Source organism: Scyliorhinus canicula, chromosome 2 (genome assembly GCF_902713615.1).
Source record: "Scyliorhinus canicula chromosome 2, sScyCan1.1, whole genome shotgun sequence".
Lineage (NCBI taxonomy): Eukaryota > Metazoa > Chordata > Chondrichthyes > Carcharhiniformes > Scyliorhinidae > Scyliorhinus > Scyliorhinus canicula.
Genome location: NC_052147.1, coordinates 128205464 through 128231334, shown reverse-complemented (window position 1 = coordinate 128231334; position 25871 = coordinate 128205464). Strand labels below are relative to the sequence as shown.

At 45.9% G+C, this 25871-nt stretch overlaps 1 protein-coding gene across 3 annotated transcripts in view; it reads right to left on the bottom strand.

Moving 5' to 3' along the window:
* Positions 1–10299: 10299 nt before the first annotated feature.
* The window catches only part of cfap410 (cilia and flagella associated protein 410), a 34264-nt gene continuing 18692 nt past the window's right edge, over positions 10300–25871 (bottom strand). For all 3 annotated transcript variants that reach the window (XM_038786293.1, XM_038786300.1, XM_038786308.1), the window contains 4 exons: positions 22585–22814; positions 16242–16416; positions 12454–12553; positions 10300–10949 (listed from right to left, as the gene is read on the bottom strand). In XM_038786293.1, coding sequence (XP_038642221.1) covers positions 10815–10949; positions 12454–12553; positions 16242–16416; positions 22585–22814 — 640 coding nt within the window. In that variant the 3' untranslated portion in view covers positions 10300–10814. The remainder of the gene's footprint in view (positions 10950–12453; positions 12554–16241; positions 16417–22584; positions 22815–25871) is intronic.

The window sequence follows — 25871 nt, the reverse complement described above, 5'->3', positions numbered from 1 at the left end:
AAAGTTGTCTTGATCAAGAAAGTTGTCTCTACACATTTCAGGAATTTCACTCCCTATTTCCCAATTGCACTGTTACCATCCCAGAGTATTAGAATAATTGAAATCCCTCATTATCGCTTTAGCTCTTGCATTTTTTTGGCTGTCTCCTTCCCAGTGCTTGGTGGCCCATAGTATACACCCAGCAACAGAATAGCTCCACTATTGTTCCTTAATTCTAACCAAATAGATTCTTTGAACACTCAAGTCTCTTTCAAGAACTCTCAACATGTTGATCAATGCTGCCATCCAAGTTATATTCCTCTTCTCTTTTCTGAATAATTAATAACGAGGCATATTAAATTCCCAATGATGGTATTGTTTGACTTATTTTTTAAATTTATTATTTATTATTGATGGCATTGTTTGAGCCAGACTTCTGTTAGCACCACTATATCATAATCTCCCGTGACAATTGTACAGTAATCAACATTATTTACAACACTTTGCACTTACAAACACTTCATCTCATGCCCTTCATGGCTCCTGTTTGATCCCTTCTATTGTTGGACTATTCTTTATTCTAATGCTGTTCGTCTCTCCCTGTCCTCGGGTCACTTTTCCTCTCTAATCCTGGTGCTCCCTCTGCTGCTGAACAATTAATTTAAACCTGACTAGCTAATGAAAGTAGGTTTTTCTCCCTGAAGAAGACTCGTGAAGTAGTTTGAGTGTTAATGTCAACCTTACCAAATGGTGACCATTTTTTGCAGGATCACCCTAGCCTCCTCACTAAACCTCATGGACGATCCCTCCACCTATCAGGTTCTGAACATATCCCTTAGCCGCCATATCTAAAACTTTGAAACCATAGCCCATAATCCCACTGCTTCACCGAATCGTTCAACCTAACTTGCACCTCAGAACTCCCAATCCCTGGTGATAGCAGTACAGTTGGCTCTTAACTACTCTCTGAAATGGCCTAACAAGATACTCAGTTGTACAAATTGCTTCAGAAAACACTTCCTTCCAAACAGTTTGTGTACCTGCATGGAATGCAGCCATTCAGGAAGCTGGTTCACCATTACCTTCAAGGGCAATTTAGGATAGTAACAAATGCTAGTAACTCCTCACATCCTATGAACAAATATTTGAAAAATTCCCAACTGTCACATCCTTAACTTGAGCCTCTAACCAACTTGCACCTTTAAACCATATCCCAGCTCCCTCAAAATCTTTTCACCATAGCCCTCCCCGGTTGTATCGGTCACCTCTAGTATCGTATACCTCCATCCCCTGCCCCCTCTCAGAATCCCTCCACCCAATCGCTCACCGCCTACCCAGCATTGAACACAGACCATATCCTTCCACCCAACTCACACCCTTAAACCATTTGGAAGGACAAAACGGTAGACGTGCGGGGCTGCCTTTTAAACTTGCCCTCCAATTCCCACCACATGCCGTTTCCGCTAGATTGGGAAATGTAGCAGCCCCCAGCAGGATGCCCATTCAAAATCACTCCAGGTTTGCTATTTAAATGCCTGCTCCAAATTTAAGTTTCCTTTTCATTGCTGTTTTCCTGAAGCTGGAAGCTGCAGGTAACACAGCAGCTTAGGCCGGTGATTTGCTAGCCTCACCATGGTGGGACCTGCCATGGGGGATGCATCAGTCCAACCAAATGTCTATGACTAATTTGTGAAATTGTGAAATTTGCTGGCTTTTTTGATTGAAAGTTTTATGGCCTTTCACTGCCTGTCCTTGAGTGACAGCTTAATGAGAATATAAGAGGGCCTTTTTATCCCCAAAGACAATGTTGAATACTTGATCGAAATTACATTGAACATTTAAAGTACTTGCCAAAATTGCTTTGAACATTTAAAAAATAAATTTAGAGTACCCAATTATTTTTTTTCTAATTAAGGGGCAATTTAGTGAGGCCAATCCACCTACCCTGTACATCTTTGGGTTGTGGCGGTGAAACCCACGCAGACACGGGGAGAATGTGCAAACTCCACACAGACAGTGACCAGGAGCCAGGATCGAACCCGGGTTCTTAGCACCGTGAGGCAGCAGTGCTAACCAGTGTGCTGCCATGCATTGAACATTTGAAGTACTTGCCAGAATTATTACATGGCTCATGAGTTCTGCATCTAATGGATACTGGTTAAGTGGCCATTGAGAATGCACGAGGTGCATGAAGGATCGTTTGCGATGTGAGGATCTACAGGGTCCAGCAACCATGTATTGAAGTGGATTAATGTGCCAATAAATGAAGGCGAGTCTTCTAAGCTCCTGGCCCCATCATCTGTCACTTGTGTTGCCACCTTTGGTCTGCCTTTCAAGCCAGTGACCTCAACTAAACCCTGTGCCCACCTCCCAGAGACCAAAATACCAGATGAATGGGCTGACTATTAGAAGTTGGAATTGCAACTTTGGAAATAGCCTTACTCGCTGTTCCTGAACATAGACTAGTCCAGCCCCATATTGGTCCTTTAAAGGATGAGAACGGAGATTTAATAATGGGAGATGAGGAAATAGCTGAGGAACTGAATAGGTTTTTTGGGTCGCTCTACACAGTGGAAGACACAAATAACAGTGACTGATGGAAATGAGGCTATGACAGGTGAGGACCTTGAGATGATTGTTATCACTAAGGAAGTCACGATGGGCAAGCTAATGGGGCTAAAGGTAGACAAGTCTCCTGGCCCTGATGGAATGCATCCCAGAGTGCTAAAAGAAATGGCTAGGGAAATTGCAGATGCACTAATGATGATTTACCAAAATTCACTAGACTCTGGGGTGGTCCCGGTGGATTGGAAATTAGCAAACGTGACACCACTGTTTAAAAAAGGAGGTAGGCAGAGAGCAGGAAATTATAGGCCAGTGAGCTTAACTTCGGTAGTAGGGAAGATGCTGGAATCTATCATCAAGGAAGAAATAGCGAGGCATCTGGATAGAAATTGTCCCATTGGGCAGACGCAGCATGGGTTCATAAAGGGCAGGTCGTGCCTAACTAATTTAGTGGAATTTTTTGAGGACATTACCAGTGCAGTAGATAACGGGAAGCCAATGGATGTGGTATATCTGGATTTCCAGAAAGCCTTTGACAAGGTGCCACACAAAAGGTTGCTGCATAAGATAAAGATGCATGGCATTAAGGGTAAAGTAGTAGCATAGATAGAGGATTGGTTAATTAATAGAAAGCAAAGAGTGGGGATTAATGGGTGTTTCTCTGGTTGGCAATCAGTAGCTAGTGGTGTCCCTCAGGGATCCGTGTTGGGCCCACAATTGTTCACAATTTACATAGATGATTTGGAGTTGGGGACCAAGGGCAATGTGTCCAAGTTTGCAGATGACACTAAGATGAGTGGTAAAGTGAAAAGTGCAGAGGATACTGGAAGTCTGCAGAGGGATTTGGATAGGTTAAGTGAATGGGCTAGGGTCTGGCAGATGGAATACAATGTTGACAAATGTGAGGTTATCCATTTTGGTAGGAATAACAGCAAACGGGATTATTATTTAAACAAGAAAATATTAAAGCATGCCGCTGTGCATAGAGACCTGGGTGTGCTAGTGCATGAGTCACAGAAAGTTGGTTTACAGGTGCAACAGGTGATTAAGGTGGCAAATGGAATTTTGTCCTTCATTGCTAGAGGGATGGAGTTTAAGACTAGGGAGGTTATGTTGCAATTGTATAAGGTGTTAGTAAGGCCACACCTGGTGTATTGTGTTCAGTTTTGGTCTCCTTACTTGAGAAAGGACATACTGGCACTAGAGGGTGTGCAGAGGAGATTCACTAGGTTAATCCCAGAGCTGAAGGGGTTGGATTATTAGGAGAGGTTGAGTAGACTGGGACTGTACTCATTGGAATTTAGAAGGATGAGGGGGGATATTATAGAAACATTTAAAATTATGAAGGGAATAGATAGGATAGATGCGGGCAGGTTGTTTCCACTGGCGGGTGAAAGCAGAACTAGGGGGCATAGCCTCAAAATAAGGGGAAGTAGATTTAGGACTGAGTTTAGGAGGAATTTCTTCACCCAAAGGGTTGTGAATCTATGGAATTCCTTGCCCAGTGAAGCAGTTGAGGCTCCTTCATTGCATGTTTTTAAGGTAAAGATAGATCGTTTTTTGAAGAATAAAGGGATTAAGGGTTATGGTGTTCGGGCCGGAAAGTGGAGCTGAGTCCACAAAAGATCAGCCATGATCTCATTGAATGGCGGAGCAGGCTCAAGGGGCCAGATGGCCTACTCCTGCTCCTAGTTCTTATGTTATGTATTATGTTCTTATGTTTCGTCAAACTCGCGTGGCGGCTGCGTCTGTCCAGTGCCTCCACAGTTGGGGAGGGGGGGCAAGCCGTTCTGCTGGCCGGGATGGCTTTGGCGGGGGCTGGGGGTCTAGTCCGAGGGTGGCGAGGGGGTTACAGGGGACACTATCTGGCAGGCTGCCACCATGTTGTAAAGCGCGACCGCTGTAGGTCGCCACCGTGCGCATGCGCGGCCACGGACCCGACGGGTACATGATTGACACTCAGGAGGCTGACAAGCTGCAGCTGCATATAAATGACTTTTCCTCCAAACACACCATCCCAGCCAACATGGTGGCTGTAAGGAGAGCAGCTCCCAAGCGTTACTGATGCCGAACTGGAGACCTTCCTGGAGGTCGTGGTGAGAGGTGGATGGCCCTGTGTTATGGGCCAGGGTTTAGAAAACTCTAAAGTATATCATGGAGTTCACCTGACCTAAAACTATTTCTTTATTTTGGTTACAAGGAGCACAAGGACCTGTCTTTCAGGTGCTATTCAACAGAGGCCTTAAGCACTTTTAATCAAAACCAAAGTTTACTCTACAAATTTAGTTAACATTTTTATAAACACACACAGTTAGCATTTTTATCAACTACCAACATAAATACCCCACACAGCTACAGTACTCTATGTATAACCCTCAATAAATTCCCTCTTTAAATTGTTCCAATTTAATAACAGGATCCCATAAACCAGTCCCCCCTTTTCAAAGCTGTGACCCAAAAGCAGACAGCACTCAAGACCTGGTATGGATACTCTTGTTGCCTTTTCAAAACAGCAGGTTTGAATTCCTTCCAGAATAGTTATTTCTTTTCAAGTTATCAAGCAGTCTGGAAACAGCTTTTAAAATGCAGATACAGAAAAAAACCTTCTTTCAACCTGTGCAGAACAAAACCAGTTCAAACTCGAAGCGAAAGTAAAACCAATTCCCAGAGCCACAGCCCAGCTCCACCCACACAATGACATCACTGAAGCCATGTGATAAGACAGAAACATTTCTTAAAGAGACACTCCCATGATACCCAGTACCCCGGCCCGGGAAAGAGGCTGTCAGCTGCCGTTCGTTGTGCCTGGGCACAGTGGCAGAACTGGTCAGTGCCGTGGGCACCATCGTCCTGCAGTGCTGGAAGAAACTTCATGCCCTCCTCAGGGCAGCCAGGGTGAGAAAGCAACACTGTGTCCCTGGCGCTGACCCCGACCACCCCCCCCCCCTCGGAGGACGGCCGAACCCCACCCTGCCCCACATGCCAGCACCTATATCAGCCACAATGGCCGGGTGCCCTGGCCACTGAGGTCACCAGCTACCAAACTCCTGGGCTGCATGCGTCGGACTGTCTAACACTGTTGTCTCCTGCCCCTCCTCCTCTCCGCGAGGAGAAGGCTGTACTTCACCGCCGGGAGTGGAAGACAGGCGGGTACCACCAGACCTGCAGCCCCTCACCGTGGCCAAGCAGAGCGTCCTGGACGTGGCCGGCGGCCCAGAGGAACGGGAGGTCATCGAGGTGGAGTGCAGCCACGAACGAGGAAGTGAAATTCTGCTGAGTTACAGTTCCCCATGGCAGGTCTGTTGGCACCCCACCCTCACCTCCATACCACCCTCTCCCTACACCACCAACCCACCCTCCCTTGCCTGTGCCCACCACCTCGCCCCGCGGTCTAATCATACATTTTGTCTTGTGTCTTGCAGGACCTGCTGGAGGTGCGGCGGATCCATTGGCCGCCCCCGCCCAATGCCACAGCCGGAGCCCCCTCCCCCCCGTGAGCCGAGCAGCGAGGCTGAGAGCTGCTCCAACGCCAGCCCTCCGTCCGAGACCCAGTAGACCTCGGAGCTCGGGTCGGAGGATGTAATTTTCCATCACAGCTGTCTCCTACAACCTCCACCATCCCAGAGACACGCACCTCGGTTGGGAACTTTAGTGAAGAGGTTCCTGGGACACTCTCTGGTGCGCACCACACAGTTGACCCAGCACAGCAGGTAGAGGTAGGAGAACCTGAGGGGACGGACAGTCGGAGGGCAGGCCAATCCCAGGAACCAGCTGCTGTCCAGACGTGTTCCGGGCTTCTGGAACTAGACAGTCCAATCTATGGTGGAGATGCAGTCGCAGAGCCAGGGAGTGCATGAGGGGTTGTCGATGAGCATCCAGTACCTGCAGGCGCAAGTGGAGGAGCCCAACCGCATGCAGGAGGTGGTGCTGATCATGCGTGCCACCGAAGCCAACACTGCACAGATGGCGTCCGCGGTGGAGGCATTGGGGGCGAGTATCTTGGCCATGGATCAGCATGTCCAAGGTCTGGGGCACTCTGTGCAGGCATTGGCTGGGGCCTAGGAGAGGGCTGCCACCTCACAAGCGACCGTGTCCCAGAGACAACTGGAAATCGCAGCTGCGTTCCTGAGCATTGCCCAGTCACAGCAGGGAGGCGGCACAGTCACTGGCTGATATGACAGAAACCCAGAAGGTGGTAGCACAGTTGCAGCCTGATGTGGTACAGTCCCAGACGGACATCGATCATTCCCTGTGCTCCATGGCCGTGAGCGTGTTGACCCTGGTCGACACCAGAGCAGACCTCCAGGACTGGCAGTGCCAGGTGGCTGGAGGGGGGGGGGCAGCTCTGCTTGCAACCCCGTCCCATGAAGTAGCCTGCGGGCCATCGGGCACCCTGAAATAGGAGGTGATGGAGCTCATACTGGTGATTCTTGCAGGGGACGTGCTGGAATAATGTCGCACCTCGGACTCCTCCCCCCCCCTCCTGTCCCTGGGCAGCGGGCAGAACAGGGCTGCACCATGCCACCTGGGACATCCGAGTAGCGGCTGGACCCATCCTGGCCTGGTCGCCCCAGAAGATGCCCGCCCCTTGTTGCAGGGTTGGAGTCACAGCAGGCCGCCTTCACTCCTGTGTACCATCTGGGTATCCACCTAGACGTAGCATTAGAGCCCGTAAGGCCCAAATGTTAGACACCAGTTGAGTTGGCACGGGTGCAGGGCACAACATAGTTACAGGGGCTAGGGCTCAAATCTGTATATATCTGTTCACAATAAACACCTGTTACCACTGTTACAACCTCTTCCAGTGCTCTGTCTGATGGGTGTGAGGGGTGGGCTAGTCTGGGCTGGCCAGGGATAGGGGGGGACATGGAGGAATGGTGCAGGCCCTGTGGGTGGCCCGTGCTCCCCACCCTCCTCCCGACTGTCCCCACCACTGCCACCCCAGCGATTCCATGGGACCTTATGATGGAATGGCCAACTCGCATGCAGGGATCACCCAGGTGGAAAGTACCACTGTGGGCAGGAGTCAGACATTGTCATACAATGCGGAGCACCAGAGCTATTCGCAGAGCGGGTTGTTGTCATCCTCCATCACAAGGACCAGAACCGGTGTTACTGTCAACCCAGGGCCCCAACCCTCTGGTGCGGCAGTTATGTATCACGGTGCGGGTCCAGGAGCGGGGTGGGGGGGGGGGGGGTTGGAGGTGGTGGTAGCTGGTGGTGGTGGCTGGGGTGGGAAGTGAGGGGGTTTGGGGTTGAGATGCGGCATCCATGCCCCTGACCAGTCCCCCCCCCACCCAGTCGATTGTTGGACCCGATCAGTGCGTCCGGTGTGCTTTGTCTCTGTCGCACACATCGTGCGGCCTCCCATGCCTCCCTGGGCTCCATGCTCGCCCTCCCCTGCATCCTCCTCATTAAACGAGGCCTGGCCTTCATCATCCTCCTCCAGCAGTTCCCCCTTCTGCTACGTGATGTGGAGGACGCAGCAGAAGCAACAATGCGGGCGACTCTCTCAGCATCATACTGGACGGCCCCTCCAGAGCAGCCTGAGCACCTAACCTGCATTTTCAGGAGACCGAAGCACCGCTCAATCACACTCCTGATCGCTGCTTGGGCATCGTTATAGCGGATCTCCACGTCAGTCTGTGGCCTCCGGATAGGTGTCATCAGCCACGACCGCAGCCCTGAGGGTATGGGAGGGGGTACAAAGTGTCCAACATTGCTGTAGTGTGCTGACAGTTGTGCCACTGGCAGAGGCGTGGAGGGGGCACGAAGAGTAGCGGGGTCGAGGTGGATGGGCACAGACCAGCATTGCTGCAGCCTGCAAGGCAACCATGTGGCTGCGCCCGCCGCTGACTGCCCACTGGGAACTTAGTGCCATGGATCATTTGGGTGCCCTCCCCCGGCCACCACACCAGGTACCCTCTGGCCTCAGCCGACCCATCAATGGAATGGGTGTGCTCCAACACAACCAGTGTCATCATCTTGGGTTGGCATGTATTGGATTTGTGAGAGTTCGATGTGATACCAGTGCTAGCCCTGAATCACTCCGGCACTGGCATCATTTTTGTCCATGTAGAACACTCGTGATTCAGTCCTGGCGTCAGCACTCAGTCTCTCAAACGGAGAATTCGGCCCCATATATTGAGCCAGGAATGTTAGGGAGATGCCATAACACTTGGGAACAATGAGGGTAATGGATTCCAGTCTCATTTTAGATTACAAGTTATATAGGAAGGAAAAGCTGAACTAGTTTACAGAATCAGTGGTATGAATAAATAGCCATGATGTGGAGACGCCGACGTTGGACTTGGGTGGGCACAGTAAAAAGTCTTACAACATCAGGTTAAAGTCCAACAGGTTTGTCTCAAATCACTAGCTTTCAGAACACAGTCCTTTCATCAGGGGAGTGAAAGGTGGATTCCAGAAGCACATGTATAGACAAAGTCAATGATGCAAGATGATACTTTGAATGCGAGTCTTTGCAGGTAATTAAGGTCCAGGCGGTGCAACTCGAGAGAGGGATAATCGCGGGTTAAAGAGGTGTGAATTGTCTCAAGCCAGGACAGTTGGTAGGATTTCGCAAGCCCAGGCCAGATGGTGGGGAGTGAATGTAATGCGACATGAATCCCAGTTGAGCCCGTACTCACATGTGCGGAACTTGGCTATCAGTTTCTGCTCGGCGCATCTGCGTTGTTGTGCATTCTGAAGGCCGCCTTGGAGATGCTTACCTGAAGATCAGAGGCTGTATACCCTTGACTGCTGAAGTGTTTCCTGACTGGAAGGTAACATTCCTGTCTGGTGATTGTCAGGCGATATCCATTCATCCATCGTTGCAGCGTCTGCATGTTCTCACCGTGTACCAGGTTGCAGGACATCCTTTCCTGCAGCGTATGAGGTAGACAATGTTGGCCGAGTCACACGAGTATGTACCGGGTACCTTGTGGGTGGTGTTCTCAAGTGTAATGGCGGTACCCATGTCGATGATCTGGCACGTCAAGTTCTGCACACCTGAGTATGGCCTCAACCGGGACCTAGGATTCATGTCACATTCACCCCCCCACCATCTGGCTTGGGCTTGAGAAATCCTACCGACCGTCCTGGCTTGAGACAATTCACACCTCTTTAACCTGTGATTATCCCCCTCTCCAGTTGCTCCATCAGGACCTATGAAGACTTAATTTCCTACAAAGACTCGCATTCCAAGTATCGTCTTACATCACTAACTTTATCTATATGTGTGTTTCTGGAACCCACATCTTCATGCATTTGATGAAGGAGCTGCACTCCGAAAGCTAGTAATTCAAAACAAACCTGTTGGACTTTAACCTAGTGTTGTACGACTTCTATGAATAAATAAATTTGACCCGTTGTACTACACTGCGATTTTAATTTGACACTACTTTTTCTGTAGTCCTCCATCAACCCCAGTTACTCTTGCTGGTTCAGTTCCATGGTAACCTCCCTCCATACACAAGAAGTGATGGCAGGCTGATCGACCAGGAGGGGTATCACTGGTTAAACGCAAATGTCCAAAAACAGCTGCTTTCCATCAGGAAATTCTAGATAGTGATTTGAAGCACAGATATCATGGGTGACATCAACTTCGACCTTCTGTTCCTACCCTAGTCAGGCAGGAAACTCTAGATAGTGATTTAAAGCACAGATATCATGGGTGACATCAACCTCGACCTTCCTGTTCCTACCCTAGTCAGGGCTTACAGTCTGCATAACAGCTGCATTGACTATAAAAAGTACTTTCAAATTAGACTTTTATTCAGATCAACACTTGTGTCAAGAATGGATACCTAAACATTAGATGCAGATAATATCAGGACAAGAGCCAAAAACCAGACAAGCAATATAAAATTCTTGAGCCTGTGAAGATGAAATAGTATCACATATTTTTCCTTGTACCCGTTCTCTTTTAGCATGCAGCTACCTTTTCTTTTATACAGTAACACCACTGTCCTTTCCAGTCAGAATTACAACAATGTGGAGTTAATTGATGAATTCTGCTCTCACGTTAAGCCATGAGTGATTATTACAAGGATGGCATCATGTGTGCAGCTACTGATCCCAATAAGCAGTTCCCTGTCTGGCAGGATGTGTATATAGCATTTGGTAAATATTCTCTAGGACCAATAGCGTCTGATGTTAAGTCTGTGGTGAAGTCTTTTCACTTCTTCTCCAAGTCCTTGCTTTTATTTCCTCAGATAGTTTCACTGAATTTTGAAACAGCACCCACAGGAGCCCTGGTTGGATGTAGCTCATCTGTCCTGTTCAGTCTCTTTCCTGTGCAATATACGAAGTTTATGCTCTGTGGTTCTCTGCACGATCTCCAGCCCATCTCCATCTAGCTCTTTCAATAGCAGAAGAACAGCGCTCAGCACATTGGAGGTACACTGTAAAGAACAACATTAAATGAACCACAATTTTAAATTTACTAATTATAACAAAATCAAAAAGTACATGGCACGGCTTGCCATCTAGAGTCCTATACATGTTCTTCCTCAATGACTCATCAACCGTCTCTATTACTCCATCAAAAACATTGATTAGTCAAGTAGGATTAATCTTTTCTGTTTTTCGCTCCTCCCTCAGCTCAAATCAACACTCTTTGGCATTGCCTTGTATTGTCCAGAACCTTACAACTTCTCATCTAATTGACAGCTTTTTACATTCTGAACTGCCATTTCGAACCCTTTACAATACACCATGGGTTTTTTGTTCAATGTGTGTGCAGGAGGTATACAGAAAATAGATGAAGAGAAAATAAATAAACAATTGGCAGCACTCAAAGCAGAAAAAGTATATGATGCATTCTCAGTTGCTGAGGGGATCAAGGGTGAGTCTGTTGAAGGCTCTGGCCACAATCTTTCAATCCACAGATTTGGAAGTGGTGTCTTGGACTGGAGGATTAGAAATGCTACATACCTGTTCAAATACAAGGGAAGGGGATAATCTTGGCAACTATATGCCAATGAGCCCCAGTGTCAGGTGGGGAAACATTACTACGGAACAAATTAATTTACTCATGGAAAAATATTGGTCATTTAATGACAGCCTGCATGGACTTGTTAAAATGTAAATCATGCTCGACTAATTTGAATGATTTCTTGATGGAGTAATGGAGGGGGTTGATGAGGATTGCGCAGTCACTTTCAAAAGATATTTGATGAAAAATTTCATGTAGACTTATTTGAAAAAAATTGAAGCCCAAGGGGTTAAAGAGGCAGTACCAGTATGTATACAAATTGAGAAAAAGAGAACAAAAGCAGTGTAGTGGTGAACAGTTGTTTTCTAGACTAAAGGGGAACAGATATGAGCCCCAACCAGTCAGTATTGCTGCTTTTTAAAAATATCACTTGAATGATCTGGATGTATAGGTTTGCAGATGACATGAAACTCAGAAATGTAGAAAATAATGAGCATGATAGACATTTTAGCTGATATGAATGCGGAGAGTATAAAATGATTCACTCAGTAGGAAGAATGAGCAGAGGAAGTGCAAATTAAAGGAGGCAAGAACAGAGAGACCAGGGAAAGTACACCTTGAAAAGAAGCAGGACAAGTTGAGAAGGTAGTTAGGGAGAAACTATTTCCAGTGATATCATTGTAGGTAATGAGAGGTTCAGATTAAGATAACTGGTAAAAGAGCCAGTGGTGACATCGGGATTTTGTTTTATTAATGAGCAAGTGGTTATGATCTGGTATGCAGTGCCAGAAAGGGTGCGAGAAGCAGATGCAATATTTTACATAAAGGAATTTGAAGGGGATTTGTTTTTGCAAGGCTGTGGGACTAATTGGCAGCTCTTTGAAAGATGGGCCTAATGGCCTCCTATGCTACATCATTGGATGAATGTAGATTCCATGATTGTATCATAAAGTGCACAGCAAGTACCTTACCCTTTTGGTGCCATTGCAGGTATTTAATTCCTTTACTGCAACAGAGGAGGAAAATTTGTCTCTTCCCAGTGGTTTCATTCCAAGTTCCTCTCGGATTTTACTAGAGTGAAAAGCAGTTTGATCAGTAAATGTTACCCTAGATTTGAAAAAAATCAATGGCCTGTTCTGTGTACAACCATAAGAACCTTTATAGAACATAGAACAGTACAGCACAGAACAGGCCCTTCGGCCCTCGATGTTGTGCCGAGCAATGATCACCCTACTTAAACCCACGTAACCCAACAATCCCCCCATTAACCTTACACTACGGGCAATTTAGCATGGCCAATCCACCTGACCCGTTATGTTGTGTTTCTTAGAGAGGTTTGGCTGTGTCATCATTGAGGATAAAATAAGTTGATTACTGCACACTGGACACCCTCTGTAATTGGAATACACACTGGCTAGATTTTCATAGGAGTCAGGGAAACTCCATGGAGGGGTGATCTTGGCACCTGGGACTTGATTCCAGGATTTCCAACCCCAAACGGTGCCTTTAAGGCTGAAAACTGGAGCAGGTTGTAAGTCTGTACCCTGCTCTCCCGACCTGGCCAGCCATATTGTGCGGATAGGCAGGTCCTTGTCCCCCATAATTTGTATGGAATTGGGCCGGTGATTAAAGGAATGGTCGTTCACGACACCTCATGTGTCTGGATGAGGGCACCTTTTTAAAGATCTTACCCATGCCCCCCACCCATTCTCAATGGTCTCTCATGCCAAGCTATGCTCCTCTACTCAACCCCCTCAGTTTATTTACACTCCATACCTAGTTATGCCTCCCCACCCATCCCCATGGTTTTTCATAAAGCCCATTGCAAGCTAAGTCCCTCCAGCCTCATAACCTCCATGCTAAGCACGTCCATGTCCATTGACCTACTCTACACTCTGTACAGAACTGATGAACTCTATAATGACAGAGTCGTTAGCGAGATTTACAACAGGTTTGGCAAAATGGGAATCAGTTGAGGGGGATCACCCCCCAGTGTGTGCCAGTCAACCCTGGCACAGGTTGGCACAGCTGATTGTGGTAGGGGAATGATCCCTATCTATTCTCATCACATTTTACAAAACTTAAGAGTCCTCCTGAGGCTGCCTCCAAATTCCTACTGGGAATCCCAACTTCAATTAACACTGTTGCCTCACAGCGCCAGTGACCCAGGTTCAATTCCGATCTTGGGTAACTGGTGGAGTTTGCACATTCTCCCTGTGTCTGCCTGGGTTTACTCCAGTGCTCCAGCCTCTCACAGGCCAAAGATCTGCAGGTTAGGTTGATTGGCCATTCTAAATTGCTCCTTAAGTGTCAAAGATGGTTGGTTGGGATTACAGGGATAAGGTGCATGTGTGAGCCTATGTAGAGTGCTCCTTCAGAGGATCGGTGCAGAATTGCTGAGGTGAATGGCCTCATTCTACATTCTAGGGATTCTATGAACACATAGAATGCGTTCGCTCGGAATGAAAAACCCACCTTTGGCCAAGCCAGGAAATTTCCTAACACCCTTGAAGATGAAAATCCAGCGCACTAGCTCCAGTGTCAATAACTCATAAGCCATTCTGTCATTCATTCTGAAATCTTCTATTATATTTAGCTATCAGCCCGACTGGGACCAGTGACAGGAATCAGCCTTCCCTGATGAATTACTCGGCTGTGAATTCCCAGATTTACAGGGAGTTGGGTACACCAAAGTTATATACAACATGGTATACTGTACTATTAATCATGCTTTAGAGAAGGTATAGCACCGGTAAGGTACACAGAGTAAATCGCCCACCCATGAAATTCTCACAGGGCAGTCATAGCTTGGGTTAAGTAGTACAAAACCTCTTTCACATTCCCAATCAAACATTCACAGATCTTAAACAGCACAGACTGAATACAGAGTCAAGCACCCTCAAAGCAAAATAATAGGTATTTTCAGGTGCATACATATTCTGCAATATATGTTTTGAAAAGTAAATGGTAAAGTAACACGGTTACCAATTTACCATGCAGTCAGGATCTACTCTTCCACTTCCAATGCTCATAAACTTCGGAAATCACAGTTGACCACTGTCAGGTGAGGTTATCCATTTTGGTAGGAATAACAGCAAACGGGATTATTATTTAAACGATAAAATATTAAAGCATGCCGCTGTGCAGAGAGATCTGGGTGTGCTAGTGCATGAGTCACAGAAAGTTGGTTTACAGGTGCAACAGGTGATTAAGGCGGCAAATGGAATTTTGTCCTTCATTGATAGAGGGATGGAGTTTAAGAGTAGGGAGGTTATGTTGCAATTGTATAAGGTGTTAGTGAGGCCACACCTGGAGTATTGTGTTCAGTTTTGGTCTCCTTACTTGAGAAAGGACATACTGGCACTGGAGGGTGTGCAGAGGAGATTCACAAGGTTAATCCCAGAGCTGAAGGGGTTGGATTATGAGGAGAGGTTGAGTAGACTGGGACTGTACTCATAGGAATTTAGAAGGATGAGGGGGGATCTTATAGAAACATTTAAAATTATGAAGGGAATAGATAGGATAGATGTGGGCAGGTTGTTTCCACTGGCGGGTGAAAGCAGAACTAGGGGACATAGCCTCAAAATAAGGGGAAGTAGATTTAGGACTGAGTTTAGGAGGAACTTCTTCACCCAAAGGGTTGTGAATCTATGGAATTCCTTGCCCAGTGAAGCTCCTTCATTAAATGTTTTTAAGGTAAAGATAGATAGTTTTTTGAAGAATAAAGGGATTAAGGGTTATAGTGTTCGGGCCGGAAAGTGGAGCTGAGTCCACAAAAGATCAGCCATGATCTCATTGAATAGCGGAGCAGGCTCGAGGGGCCAGATGGCCTACTCCTGCTCCTAGTTCTTATAGGGAATTAGATTTTAATCTACGCAGCTTGGTTTAATCTTCAACTCTGCTCTCTTGAATTCATTTATCAAACCTTCATTCTTTTACTACTGCTTGGTGTCCTGATTCTCCTATTAAGTGCCTCAGGCCTTTCCTGCATTAAAATAAAACTTTTATGCAAATGCAGCCCAAATAGGTGCAATGAAGGCCTCGATCTACTGTGAATATGTTGTGTAAAATGGAGCTCCAAAGTGGTGTGAATCAACTTCTCCTAAATGTGGGATCACTTGAGATTAAGACAGGTCGGAGTGAGAGAGATGCAGAGAATTTTGTTTCATGCAGTGAGTTATGATGATCGGGAATGCACGGTCAGAAAGGTTGAGGGAAGCAGATTCAGTAATAGCTCAAAAGGAATTTGGATAAATTTCTGAAAACAGAAACAATGACAACGATGTGGGGAAAGGTCAGACCAGGGAAGCTAATTCTCTTTCGTAGAACCAGCAGAAGTATGATAAGCCAAATGACCTCGGTGCTGTAGAATTCAATAAGTTGACAATCCTAACTGAAAGAGACCATTGGATATGGCGTATTCAATCCCACACTAATGAAATAAAGGGACACAGGTAGGTAGAATTTAATTGCATTATATTTCCCCTGTAATACTTTGCCAGAAATGGATCGCCAAATTGGGAGTGTTTCATTCTCCAGCATTAACATAACCTTCCTTCAATGAACACAAACCTTCTTGTGTAAAACTTCAGGTGGAACAAACAATCTTCCAAAGAGATCTGGAGTGAATATTAAAATCAGGTTACAAGGCAATCAGCCCTGCTATCTACAGCTCACTGTTAAATGTCACCTTTCTAAAAAAAATCAATGTGTGAGAGACAGCTGGAATTCAAAAACAAAACTGATCCTGCCCCCTCACTTTGTCTCTTCCATCCGGAAACTTAAGACGTCGCTTTCCATTTCGGTGCTTGGTTCAGAGGTGCCAGATTCTCTCCTGGAGTGATTTGTTGTTGACTCCATGGGTTCTTTGCTTAGCACAGCAGCCATCTCTTCTCCATCGACTAAAGCTTGAGCCAGCTCCTCCTCTGTCACCACTACAACAACAGATGAATTACAAACTTTCAGTAAGAACAGTTAAATAACTTTCATTAATTGGGACACTGGGACCTGATTTTCCTCCTGCTATCTTCATCCAACTCATCTGAAAGTAGCACATTTCACTCTGTACCTCAGCCATTCTTTATCTCTATGATTCTCAACAATGATCACAGTTGAATCTGATCCTGTCCTAATATACTTACAGATCCTAATATAGACTTCTCAGACTAGATTCAATCATCAAACTACAGGTGTATCAAGCACAGGAGGAGGCCATTTTCCAATTGTGAATGCAGTGGCTCTGTGAGAGAGCTTTCTAAAATTAATTCCATTGGTCCCTCCCAGAGCCCCAAAGCTCTGTTTCAGTACTTTTGCCTTAAAACATAGAAAGATATTTGTCTTTTCCACCGCTTGTGGAAAAGTGTTTCATTAGCAGAAACTCCCAATTTTTCCCAACTAATCAAAACTTTTAAACCTTGTGGCCAGACAATTGAATTGTGAAGCTGTAGAAATTGCAACAGACATCCTAGCTTTAGCGAAATTACAGCGAGAACAAAGACAGCTTTAGCTAAAATTCGAAGCTCGGGAAAGAGAGGAGGGAAGATTTAAATAAAGAAAGGGAGAGAAAATAAATAAAGAAAGAGAGGAAGAAGAAGAAAAGTGGAATCACTTTCTATTCCTGTGTGTGTGTCTTTGTCGGGAGAAGGAGCGAGCTTTCCAAAGGGAAATCAGAATGCTCCAACTGCTTGGGACAGGTCACCTGTGTCCACTGAAGGCACCCCTAGCTCAGTCAGAGGGTCAAACAAGGAAGAAATAAAAGCCGCCTTCTTTGAAAAAACGAACACTAGCTCAGCAATTAAGATGACCTGCAACAGCCCTGCTGTTGCAGAGCAAGCTCAAGAAGTTTACTCCCTGTTGTCGCGTGAGAATTTGGCAAACTATGAGGCGGCAACGAATGCCATTTTAAATGTGTATGAATTGACTTGAAGACACCCTGTCAAAAATTCCTTACCCTCTGAAAACATCAGATGTACATCGAATTTGAATGGTTTAAGTAGCTCGTGCTTGATTGGTGGATATGAGCACTTAAAGTCAAGGCTATGTATGAAAATCTTTGAGAAATAATAAAAATAATCTTTGAGAAATCTTTCAGAAAGAGTCCAAAATCTCCCTCTCTCGCCCTATTAAAACACACAGGAATTGAAAGTGGAAATAGCTAGGCTGGCAATGACCCTGGCTGATGATTACGAGCTTGTCATTTAACCTTCATCCCAAAGTCAATGTTCCTTTTAACATACCCAAGAGTGATGGGAAGCCAGGCACCGGTGGGAGGGAAGGGACAGCTGGAAAGAGAGAGTCCATTTCTCAGATCAGAAAGGCTGGTGCTGAGAAAAGGAGTCAGGCCCAGAAGCCTGTGAGTTTCTCTTCCATAAAGCCAGACACCACTGTGCCAATTGCTGGAAGTTAAAGAGAAAGCCTGTCCAGAATATTCCAGTAAGCCATGGGTAACCTGGCGTAACCCAGCTAAAGTCCACTGCATATCACCCATATTCACAAGGAGCTTTAGGATAGTACAACCAGACCCCAAAAATAATGATCAGGAATACTGACTGGAATAAAGAACTAGAGTTTTTTCCATTTGCTACCAGGGACTCAACCAATCAGTCCACCGGGTTTACCTCTTTTGCAACAGCTTATGGACATCAAGGAGAGGTCTCCTGAAATTGATAGAGGAGAAAAATATGGGTCAGTAGAAAGTTGTCTCCTTGTTAAGCTGTGTTCAATGAGCAGCTCTCAAGAGCACTTTTAAGGCTATGAAAGCAGGCAGGCAGACATGCCAAGGCCTGAAACCCCAGCCAGGAAATTATATGTCCGTGCTTCTATTGGTACAAAGAGCTCCTTCATCACTCTTCACTCTTCTGATGAAGGAGCTGCGCTCTGAAAGCTAATGATTTGAAACAAAGCTGTTGGACTTTAACCTGGTGTTGTAAGACTTCTTACTGTGCCCACCCCAGTCCAACACCGGAATTACCACATCAAATGAATTCTGTCCTTGCCTCCTCAAAGGCATCCCTTTTTTTCAAACACTACAATGTCTTCCATATTCAGTATTGACATCCCACCTCATAGAACAGTACAGCACAGAACAGGCCCTTCGGCCCTCAATGTTGTGCCGAGCCATGATCACCCTACTCAAACCCACGTATCCACCCTATACCCATAACCCAACAACCCCCCCCCCCCTCCCTTAACCTTACTTTTTTATTAGGACACTACGGGCAATTTAGCATGGCCAATCCACCTAACCCGCACATCTTTGGACTGTGGGAGGAAACCGGAGCACCCGGAGGAAACCCACGCACACAGGGGGAGGACGTGCAGACTCCACACAGACAGTGACCCAGCCGGGAATCGAACCTGGGACCCTGGAGCTGTGAAGCATTTATGCTAACCACCATGCTACCCTGCTACCCAAAATTTAGAGTACCCAATTCATTTTTTCCAATTAAGGGGCAATTTAGCGTGGCCAATCCACCTACCCTGCACATCTTTGGATTGTGGGGGTGAAACCCACACAAAGACAGGGAGAATGTGCTCCACATGGACAGTGACCCAGAGCCGGGATTGAACCTGGGACCTCAGCGCCGCGAGGCAGCAATGCTAACCACTGCACCACTGTCCTGCCCTTTACTACCTCGTTTTCTTTCTCTATATTTTCCGAACATTTTATACCCTCATATTAAGCACCCAGTTTTCACCATTTTAAGTCACATTTCTGTTACTGCCACTGTGCAGAGTCTGCACGTTCTCCCCGTGTCTGCGCGGGTTTCCTCCTAGTGCTCTGGTTTTCTCCCACAGTCCAAAGACGTGCAGGTTAGGTGGATTGGCCATGCTAAATTGCCCTTAGTGACCAAAAAGGGTCGGAGGGGTTATTGGGTTACGGGGATAGGGTGGAAGTAAGGGCTTAAGTGGGTCGGTGCAGACTCGATGGGCCGAATGGCCTCCTTCTGCACTGTATGTTCTATATTCTATATCATATTCCCACATGGCTAACTGTGCTTGCAGTTCACTAACCACATTTTTCGACATTTTTACGTTGACATAGTTGCATTTCTAATCCTATTTTTACATTCTCCATAATTCTTTTAGTCCACTTCTAAGTAATATGGAACTTTTCTACTACTGCCCAAAACCAAAAGGAGATTTCTATTTGGGCAGAAGAGGTAGGTAGAGGGGATAAGGGAATGGAGTTCTTACAATGTGTACAAGATTAATTTCTCACTGAATCTGTAAAAAGCTCAACCAGGGAAGATTCACTATTGGATCTAGTGATGGGGAATGAACTAGAGCAGATAAGAGAAGTAAAAGTAAGGAAGCTTACAGGCAACAGTGACCATGATATTATATGCTTTAAGATAATAATAGAGAATGATGAAAACCAAGTTAACAGATGATTGGAAAAAACTGCTGTTCAAGAGCCAAGAATGGAACTTAAAATAAAATGGGAACAAAGTGCAAGCAAATTATGTTCCACCAAAGAGAGAAAACAAACTAAACACTTGTGGGACTTCTAGGTATTCTACGGCAAGGTAGCACAGTGGTTAGCACTGTTGCTTCACAGATCCAGGGTCCTAGGTCCGATTCCTGGCGTGTCACGGTCTGTGCGGAGTCTGCACGTTCTCCCCGTGTCTGCGTGGGTTTCCTCCGGGCACACCGGTTTCCTCCTGCTAGTCCCGAAAGACGTGCTGTTAGGTGGATTGGATATTCTGAATTCTTCCTCGGTGTACCTGAACAGGCGCCGGAATGTGACGACTAGGGGCTTTTCACAGCAACTTCATTGCAGTGTTAATTTAAGCCTACTTTTGACAATAATAAAAATTACTATTTATTCATCCATGAAGGCCAGGAAAGAACTTAAGTGTAGAGGAATAAATGGCACGAGGAATGGAAAGAGATTATGAGAGGAAAAAAAAATAAATGATGAAGACAAGGAGGAACTATTCAATTAAATCATCCAAAGAACATAAAACAAAATTGCAGAATATTTTGTAGGTGCACTATTTTAAAAAAACAGAAGGCAAAGATGGAAATAGGGCCTGAAAAGAAAAACAGGATAATACGCAGGTAAGAATAGAGAGATAGCAGAAATATTAAATAATTTCTTCACTTGAGTATTTATACCAAGGAAATAGCACCCATAGGCATAACAAATGCTGACCCGAGTAATACATGCATTTAAAATAAAAATGGAATATATTGAATAAACTAAAAAAATGCAAAGAGGTTAACGATCCAGTTTGGATGGATTACATCCATATATTTTTAAAGAATTTAGGGAACAGATAGCAGAGGCATTACTACTCATATTTAATAATTTGTTTCAAAAAGTAAAAATAGTGGCTAGTTAACATCATTCCTATATTTGAGAAAGGCGACAACATGTCTAAGGAATTATAGATCAGACAGTTTAACATCAGAAAATAATGGAATCTTTACTAAAGGAGAATAAAAATATAACAATGGATAGTTAACATGGATTTCAAAAGGGAAAATCTAGTTTGGCAAAACTTATTGAATTTCTTTGAGGAGGTAACAGAGAGAGTAGACAATGACAATGCAATAGATCTAATTTATTTGAAGTTTTCAAAGGCTTTTTGCTAAGATGCTAATTGATGGACCAAGTTTGGAGAATGTAGAACCAGGGAACAATTGGCAGAATAAATTGCTAGCTGGCTTCAAGATAGAAAGCAGAGAATGGGGATAGAAGGGTGGTTATTTAGAGTGGAAGGAGATGGGAAATGGTGTTTCACAAGGATTGACCACTGTGCTGATGTTCACAATGTACTTTAATGATTTGGACTTTGGAATCAAAAACACTACTTCTAAATTTGCAGATGGCCCCAATTTGGGGAATAGTCAATGACAAGGAGGATTGCAAAAAATTACAGGACATTAATAAACTTAAGCAATTGGAAAATGGTTGGCAAATTATGTTCAAAATAAATAAATACATGAGATAATAACAGAGAAGTCCCTTATTGCTTTGAAGGCCCCAAGTCCAGGTGAGGTAGAAGGACAAAGGGATCTTGGGAGTGTAAATGCATCAATCACAAAAAATTACACCACAAATTAGCAAGGTCATGGCAAAAGCAAAGTAGGTTTTATTGCTGGAGGGGGAGAATTGAAAAATAGGAACATTTTGCTAAATCTTTATTAACTCCTATTGGACTACATTTAAGTACAGTGCGTAATTCTGGTTGTCATATTCTAAACAAGATATAGAGATACTGGAGAGGGTGCAGAGACGATTTACAGAAATGTATGGCTACATACATCAGGAAAGGTCAGGCTAGGTATATTTCCTCTTCAAAAGAGGTCTTTAAAATTATGAAAGATTTTGATAAATAGAGAAAGTAGAGAAAGTTTCCTCTTGTGAGGGAAAAAAACATAACTGGAGGTCATTAGTATAAGATAGTCACTGGGAGATCCAATAGGGAATTCAGAAGAACATTCCTCACCCAAAGAACGGCGAGTGTGGAACTCGCTACCTCAGAGGATGGTTGACACAAATAGTATAGATGCATTTAACAGGAAACTAGACAAGCATAGGAAGGAAAGAGAGAGGAAGAAGGCATATGTTAGAGATTTAGATGAGAAAAGGTTGGAAGAGGCTGGACTGGAGCTTACACATGAACATGGGCTGGTTGATCCAATTAGATCTAAGGCACAGAAACAGGCCAATGTAAATGTAAAAATTTAAGAGATTTACAAGTTCCAGGAAACTATCTCATCAAGGGCCAGTACTACACCAGTTAGGTACAGAGCAAAGTTCCCAGCGTAGGTGCGCCATGAAGCTCCTTTTCAAGATAATGTTTGGTCAGTTTAGTACCTTTTGTGGATGTGATTCCGTGTTTATGTAAATACAGGAGAAAATTGTTGTAAGCTTTCAAATAGTTTCGAGAACAGTGCACTGTCACAAATAAAGAAACACCGTACAATGTTTTAATAATTCTCAGTGCCTTAACATTTCCTGCAAGTAATGCCACTTCCCATTCCAGAACAAATGTCATGAACTAGGCTCGAACAAATAAACCCTGGCAAGTATATACAGCTCAATAATGCTGCAATCAAACACATCAGTACCTTTTATTTCACATTAATACCTTGGTTATCCAGCTTCTGCAGCTGTGGCAGATTCCGCAAGACAGTCATTCTGTATTTGTAGGAGTCTACGCCACAACAAGGGTTTTCTGACAACCACAGCACTCTTAGTCTGTGCAGCCCCTTCAGGTAGCAGATCTCTGCCAGGCTTTGGATATTGTTTTTCCGGAGGTAAAGCTCACTAATATTCTGACAGTATTGAAAATCCATTAAAGAAGTGATGTTGTTCACACTGTGGGGGGGAAAAATAAAAATACAAGATTAAACACATTTTTGTTTTGTGTCAAAATGAGAAAACTCACAAAAAAACCGAGTCGCAGAAACAACTCTTCGACGAAGAACTTTCATGGAGACTGTTTCCACCACCGTTTCAGTAGCTCTTCGGTACCTCAACGAACATGTCTGTTTTTTTTCCATGAGTCTCAACAGCCTCACACAACTCTGAAGGATATCTCAGTTAAACCCAATTCTGTTTTCCTCAACTGTCATCTTGGCCGATTCGGTGCTCTAAGCTAGTGATCTTAGTTGATTCCTTTGTCCTACTCTCATCGTCCCTATGTTCCAACTGCGACCCTGGCTGAGATCAACTAATGCAGACCAGGGAAATCCTCATCCGAATAGCCGAGCGTGACACTGCAATTTGTTTACCCACTGTACCACAATTAGTTATGATACCAACAATAGCCAAGTTTATAGCACCACAGGTGGCTTAGATTGGCGTGTCTGTAGCCACAGGCATGAATGCAGGATTGTTTGTTGCCTCCCTGGTGCCAGGGGCAAGGATGTCACAGAGTAGCGGCAGGGGCAGCGGGGTGTGTGTGTGTGCGCGGGTGGGAGGTGAGCAGCCATGGTCCACAATGGTGACAATCACACAAGTAGAAAGAGATATGCGGCCCTGCAATTAAAATTTAAGGAGCTAGGTGTAAAATTAGCAAACAGGATCTCAAATGTAGTAATCTCCTGATTAGCCCCAGTCCAATGAGAGTATAGAAAATGGAGGATTAGAGAGGGAAATGTGGAATTGGAAAGATGGTGCAGGACTGAGGCCTTTAGATTCTTGGGACAGGCTCTAGGGGAGGTGGGATCCATACAAGCCAGACAGTGCGCCAGAACAGTGCCAGGATGGAGATCCTGGAGGGGCATTTTAATAATGTTGTTGTGCAGGACTGTGGGGACCAGGAAGAAAAATCAAAGAGGAATACCAAAGATCATTGAATATTGGGAGAGAGAGATAGCACTAGAATAGGGAATACCAAGAGCACGATTCTCTGGAAAATTTCTAAGTGCTGTAGCGAGTGGGAATTACCACAAGCTTCCCGGGGCTCGGTCCAGCGAGGCCGGCAACATAATTCAACGTTAACTGGTTCTCTTAATGAAGCCCCTTGGGCTTCTTGCCTCAAAATTAAGGCACGCCAGCCGATTCGCCAGGACGGCGCTCGCCAGCCCCCGCCCCCACTAACGGGTCGAGCAGCACTTGCTCAGCCAACCCCAGCCAGCTCGTAATAATGTACCCAGGAGACCAGCCCCAAGATTCGGGCACACAGATCTGGGAGGCTGCTAGACGCTGTGGAGGGACAACCTGCCACCGCCCCCCCCCCCCCCCCCCCCCCCCCCCGAGGGTCCCGGAAAGTCAGCCGCAAGGCAGCCAGTGCTGTCTGGGATGAGGTGGCGGCAACTGTGAGCACGCCGAGTGCTACGAGGAAGACTGGCCTCCCAGTGCCATAAGAAGGTCAACGACCTACATGGGCAGCATGAGAAGACACCAATGCCACTGCCCCTTCCCCACCCCAAGGGAGCATCCACCCACCAACTCCCCTTGGTGTTCGGATGTTGGTTGCTTGTGTGGTGTTGTCTCCTGGAGTGTTCAGGCACAGTGTCCATGCATCAAGGTGTGATTGGGATTCTAGGCAATGACTCCTGCATGCTACATGCACCGCCCACCCACCCACGGGAATCCACTTTGGATATGTGAAGTGCTCACTTAACTAAAATTGCCATTTCCTACTAGCGATAGCCTTCAGCGGAACAGCCAGAGGTCTCAGCAGTCGGTGGGGGTTAAGGATGGCCATTAGGGCAGATAGGCAGGGACAAAGGCTGCCTTTGGAACAGGTGAACAATCCAGGGGTTGGCATGGTGGTGTTGCAAGTGGTTGCCCCCCCGACCACCCTCCTATGGCAGCCCACTCCTGCGGAGGGTCCCCCACTCCCAGCCAAGGGTCCCTGACGCACCGCCACCACCCCCCGCGAATACTGGGGTGGCAGTCCTAGCGCCCCCCCCCCCCCAGGCTCTTTACCCTGGACCAAAGATGGCTACTCACTTCCTTAGCTCCTCATAGAAGCCCTTCTGCCAGGTTCACATTTTTCAAAAGGAGTAATAATCGGTGCCAGCGTGAGCACTTGCTTGGGAGGTCGCTGAATTACAGGAGGCCGGTGGATATGGGGTGGCTCCTGTTAATTGTATTAAAATTGGGTTTAAGTGGTGATAATTGGTTTCTCGCCTTGCTACGAGATCCTGATTTCGCCAATGGGAGCGTGGCGGTTGCATTGCAAATAGTTTGGCACTTGGTGTGGTTCTCATTTTTGGCCTTCCCGCTATTCACCAGCCACATTCGCTTGAGCGAGAGCGCAATGAGGTCAGAAGATCGTGCTCTAAATTAATAGATGGGGTCAGAGTAAGGGAGACAGTATTAGAGCCCTTTGGGTACGATTTAATGGGAACGTTTCCAAGTATCATTTTGGGTGTGATTGGCGGAGTGTTTCTCAACAGCCGTGTTGGCAAGATCGCGGCCCGTATTTAATGGCACTTGGTGCCAGAAAGGAGCCCTCACAAGCTTCTCACCATTGAACAGGGCAGAGGGACCCTCAAGATTTGGGGCTTGGTCGGGGGCTGAAGCATTCCATGACGGGGGGGGGGGGGGGGGGGGGGGAGAGAAGAGATGGTGAGGGGCTCTTCATCTGTGAGGCAGTCCTGGAGAAGGGGAAGGGGAGCTCCCTCTCTTTTCTGGTGTGCTCTTCATCAGTGTGATTTTTCTCTGCTGAGATGTCTACTGCTGGGAGCAGCAGGAGGGGGAAGAGAGAGGCAGGGTGATTCAAATGAGCAACCTGATTATTGTACGCCGAGGCTGCAATGGACGTGAAAGTCCATTGAATATGTGGATGCCAAGTTTTGGTTCCGAATAAATTAGGCCATTTAAGATGTCTGTGCAATGAAGGCTCATGGTCAGAGAATGATAGGTAAACGCCCAAACCCCAAGGATCCTCCGTTTTGTTGATGACCTGCCTAGGGGAGT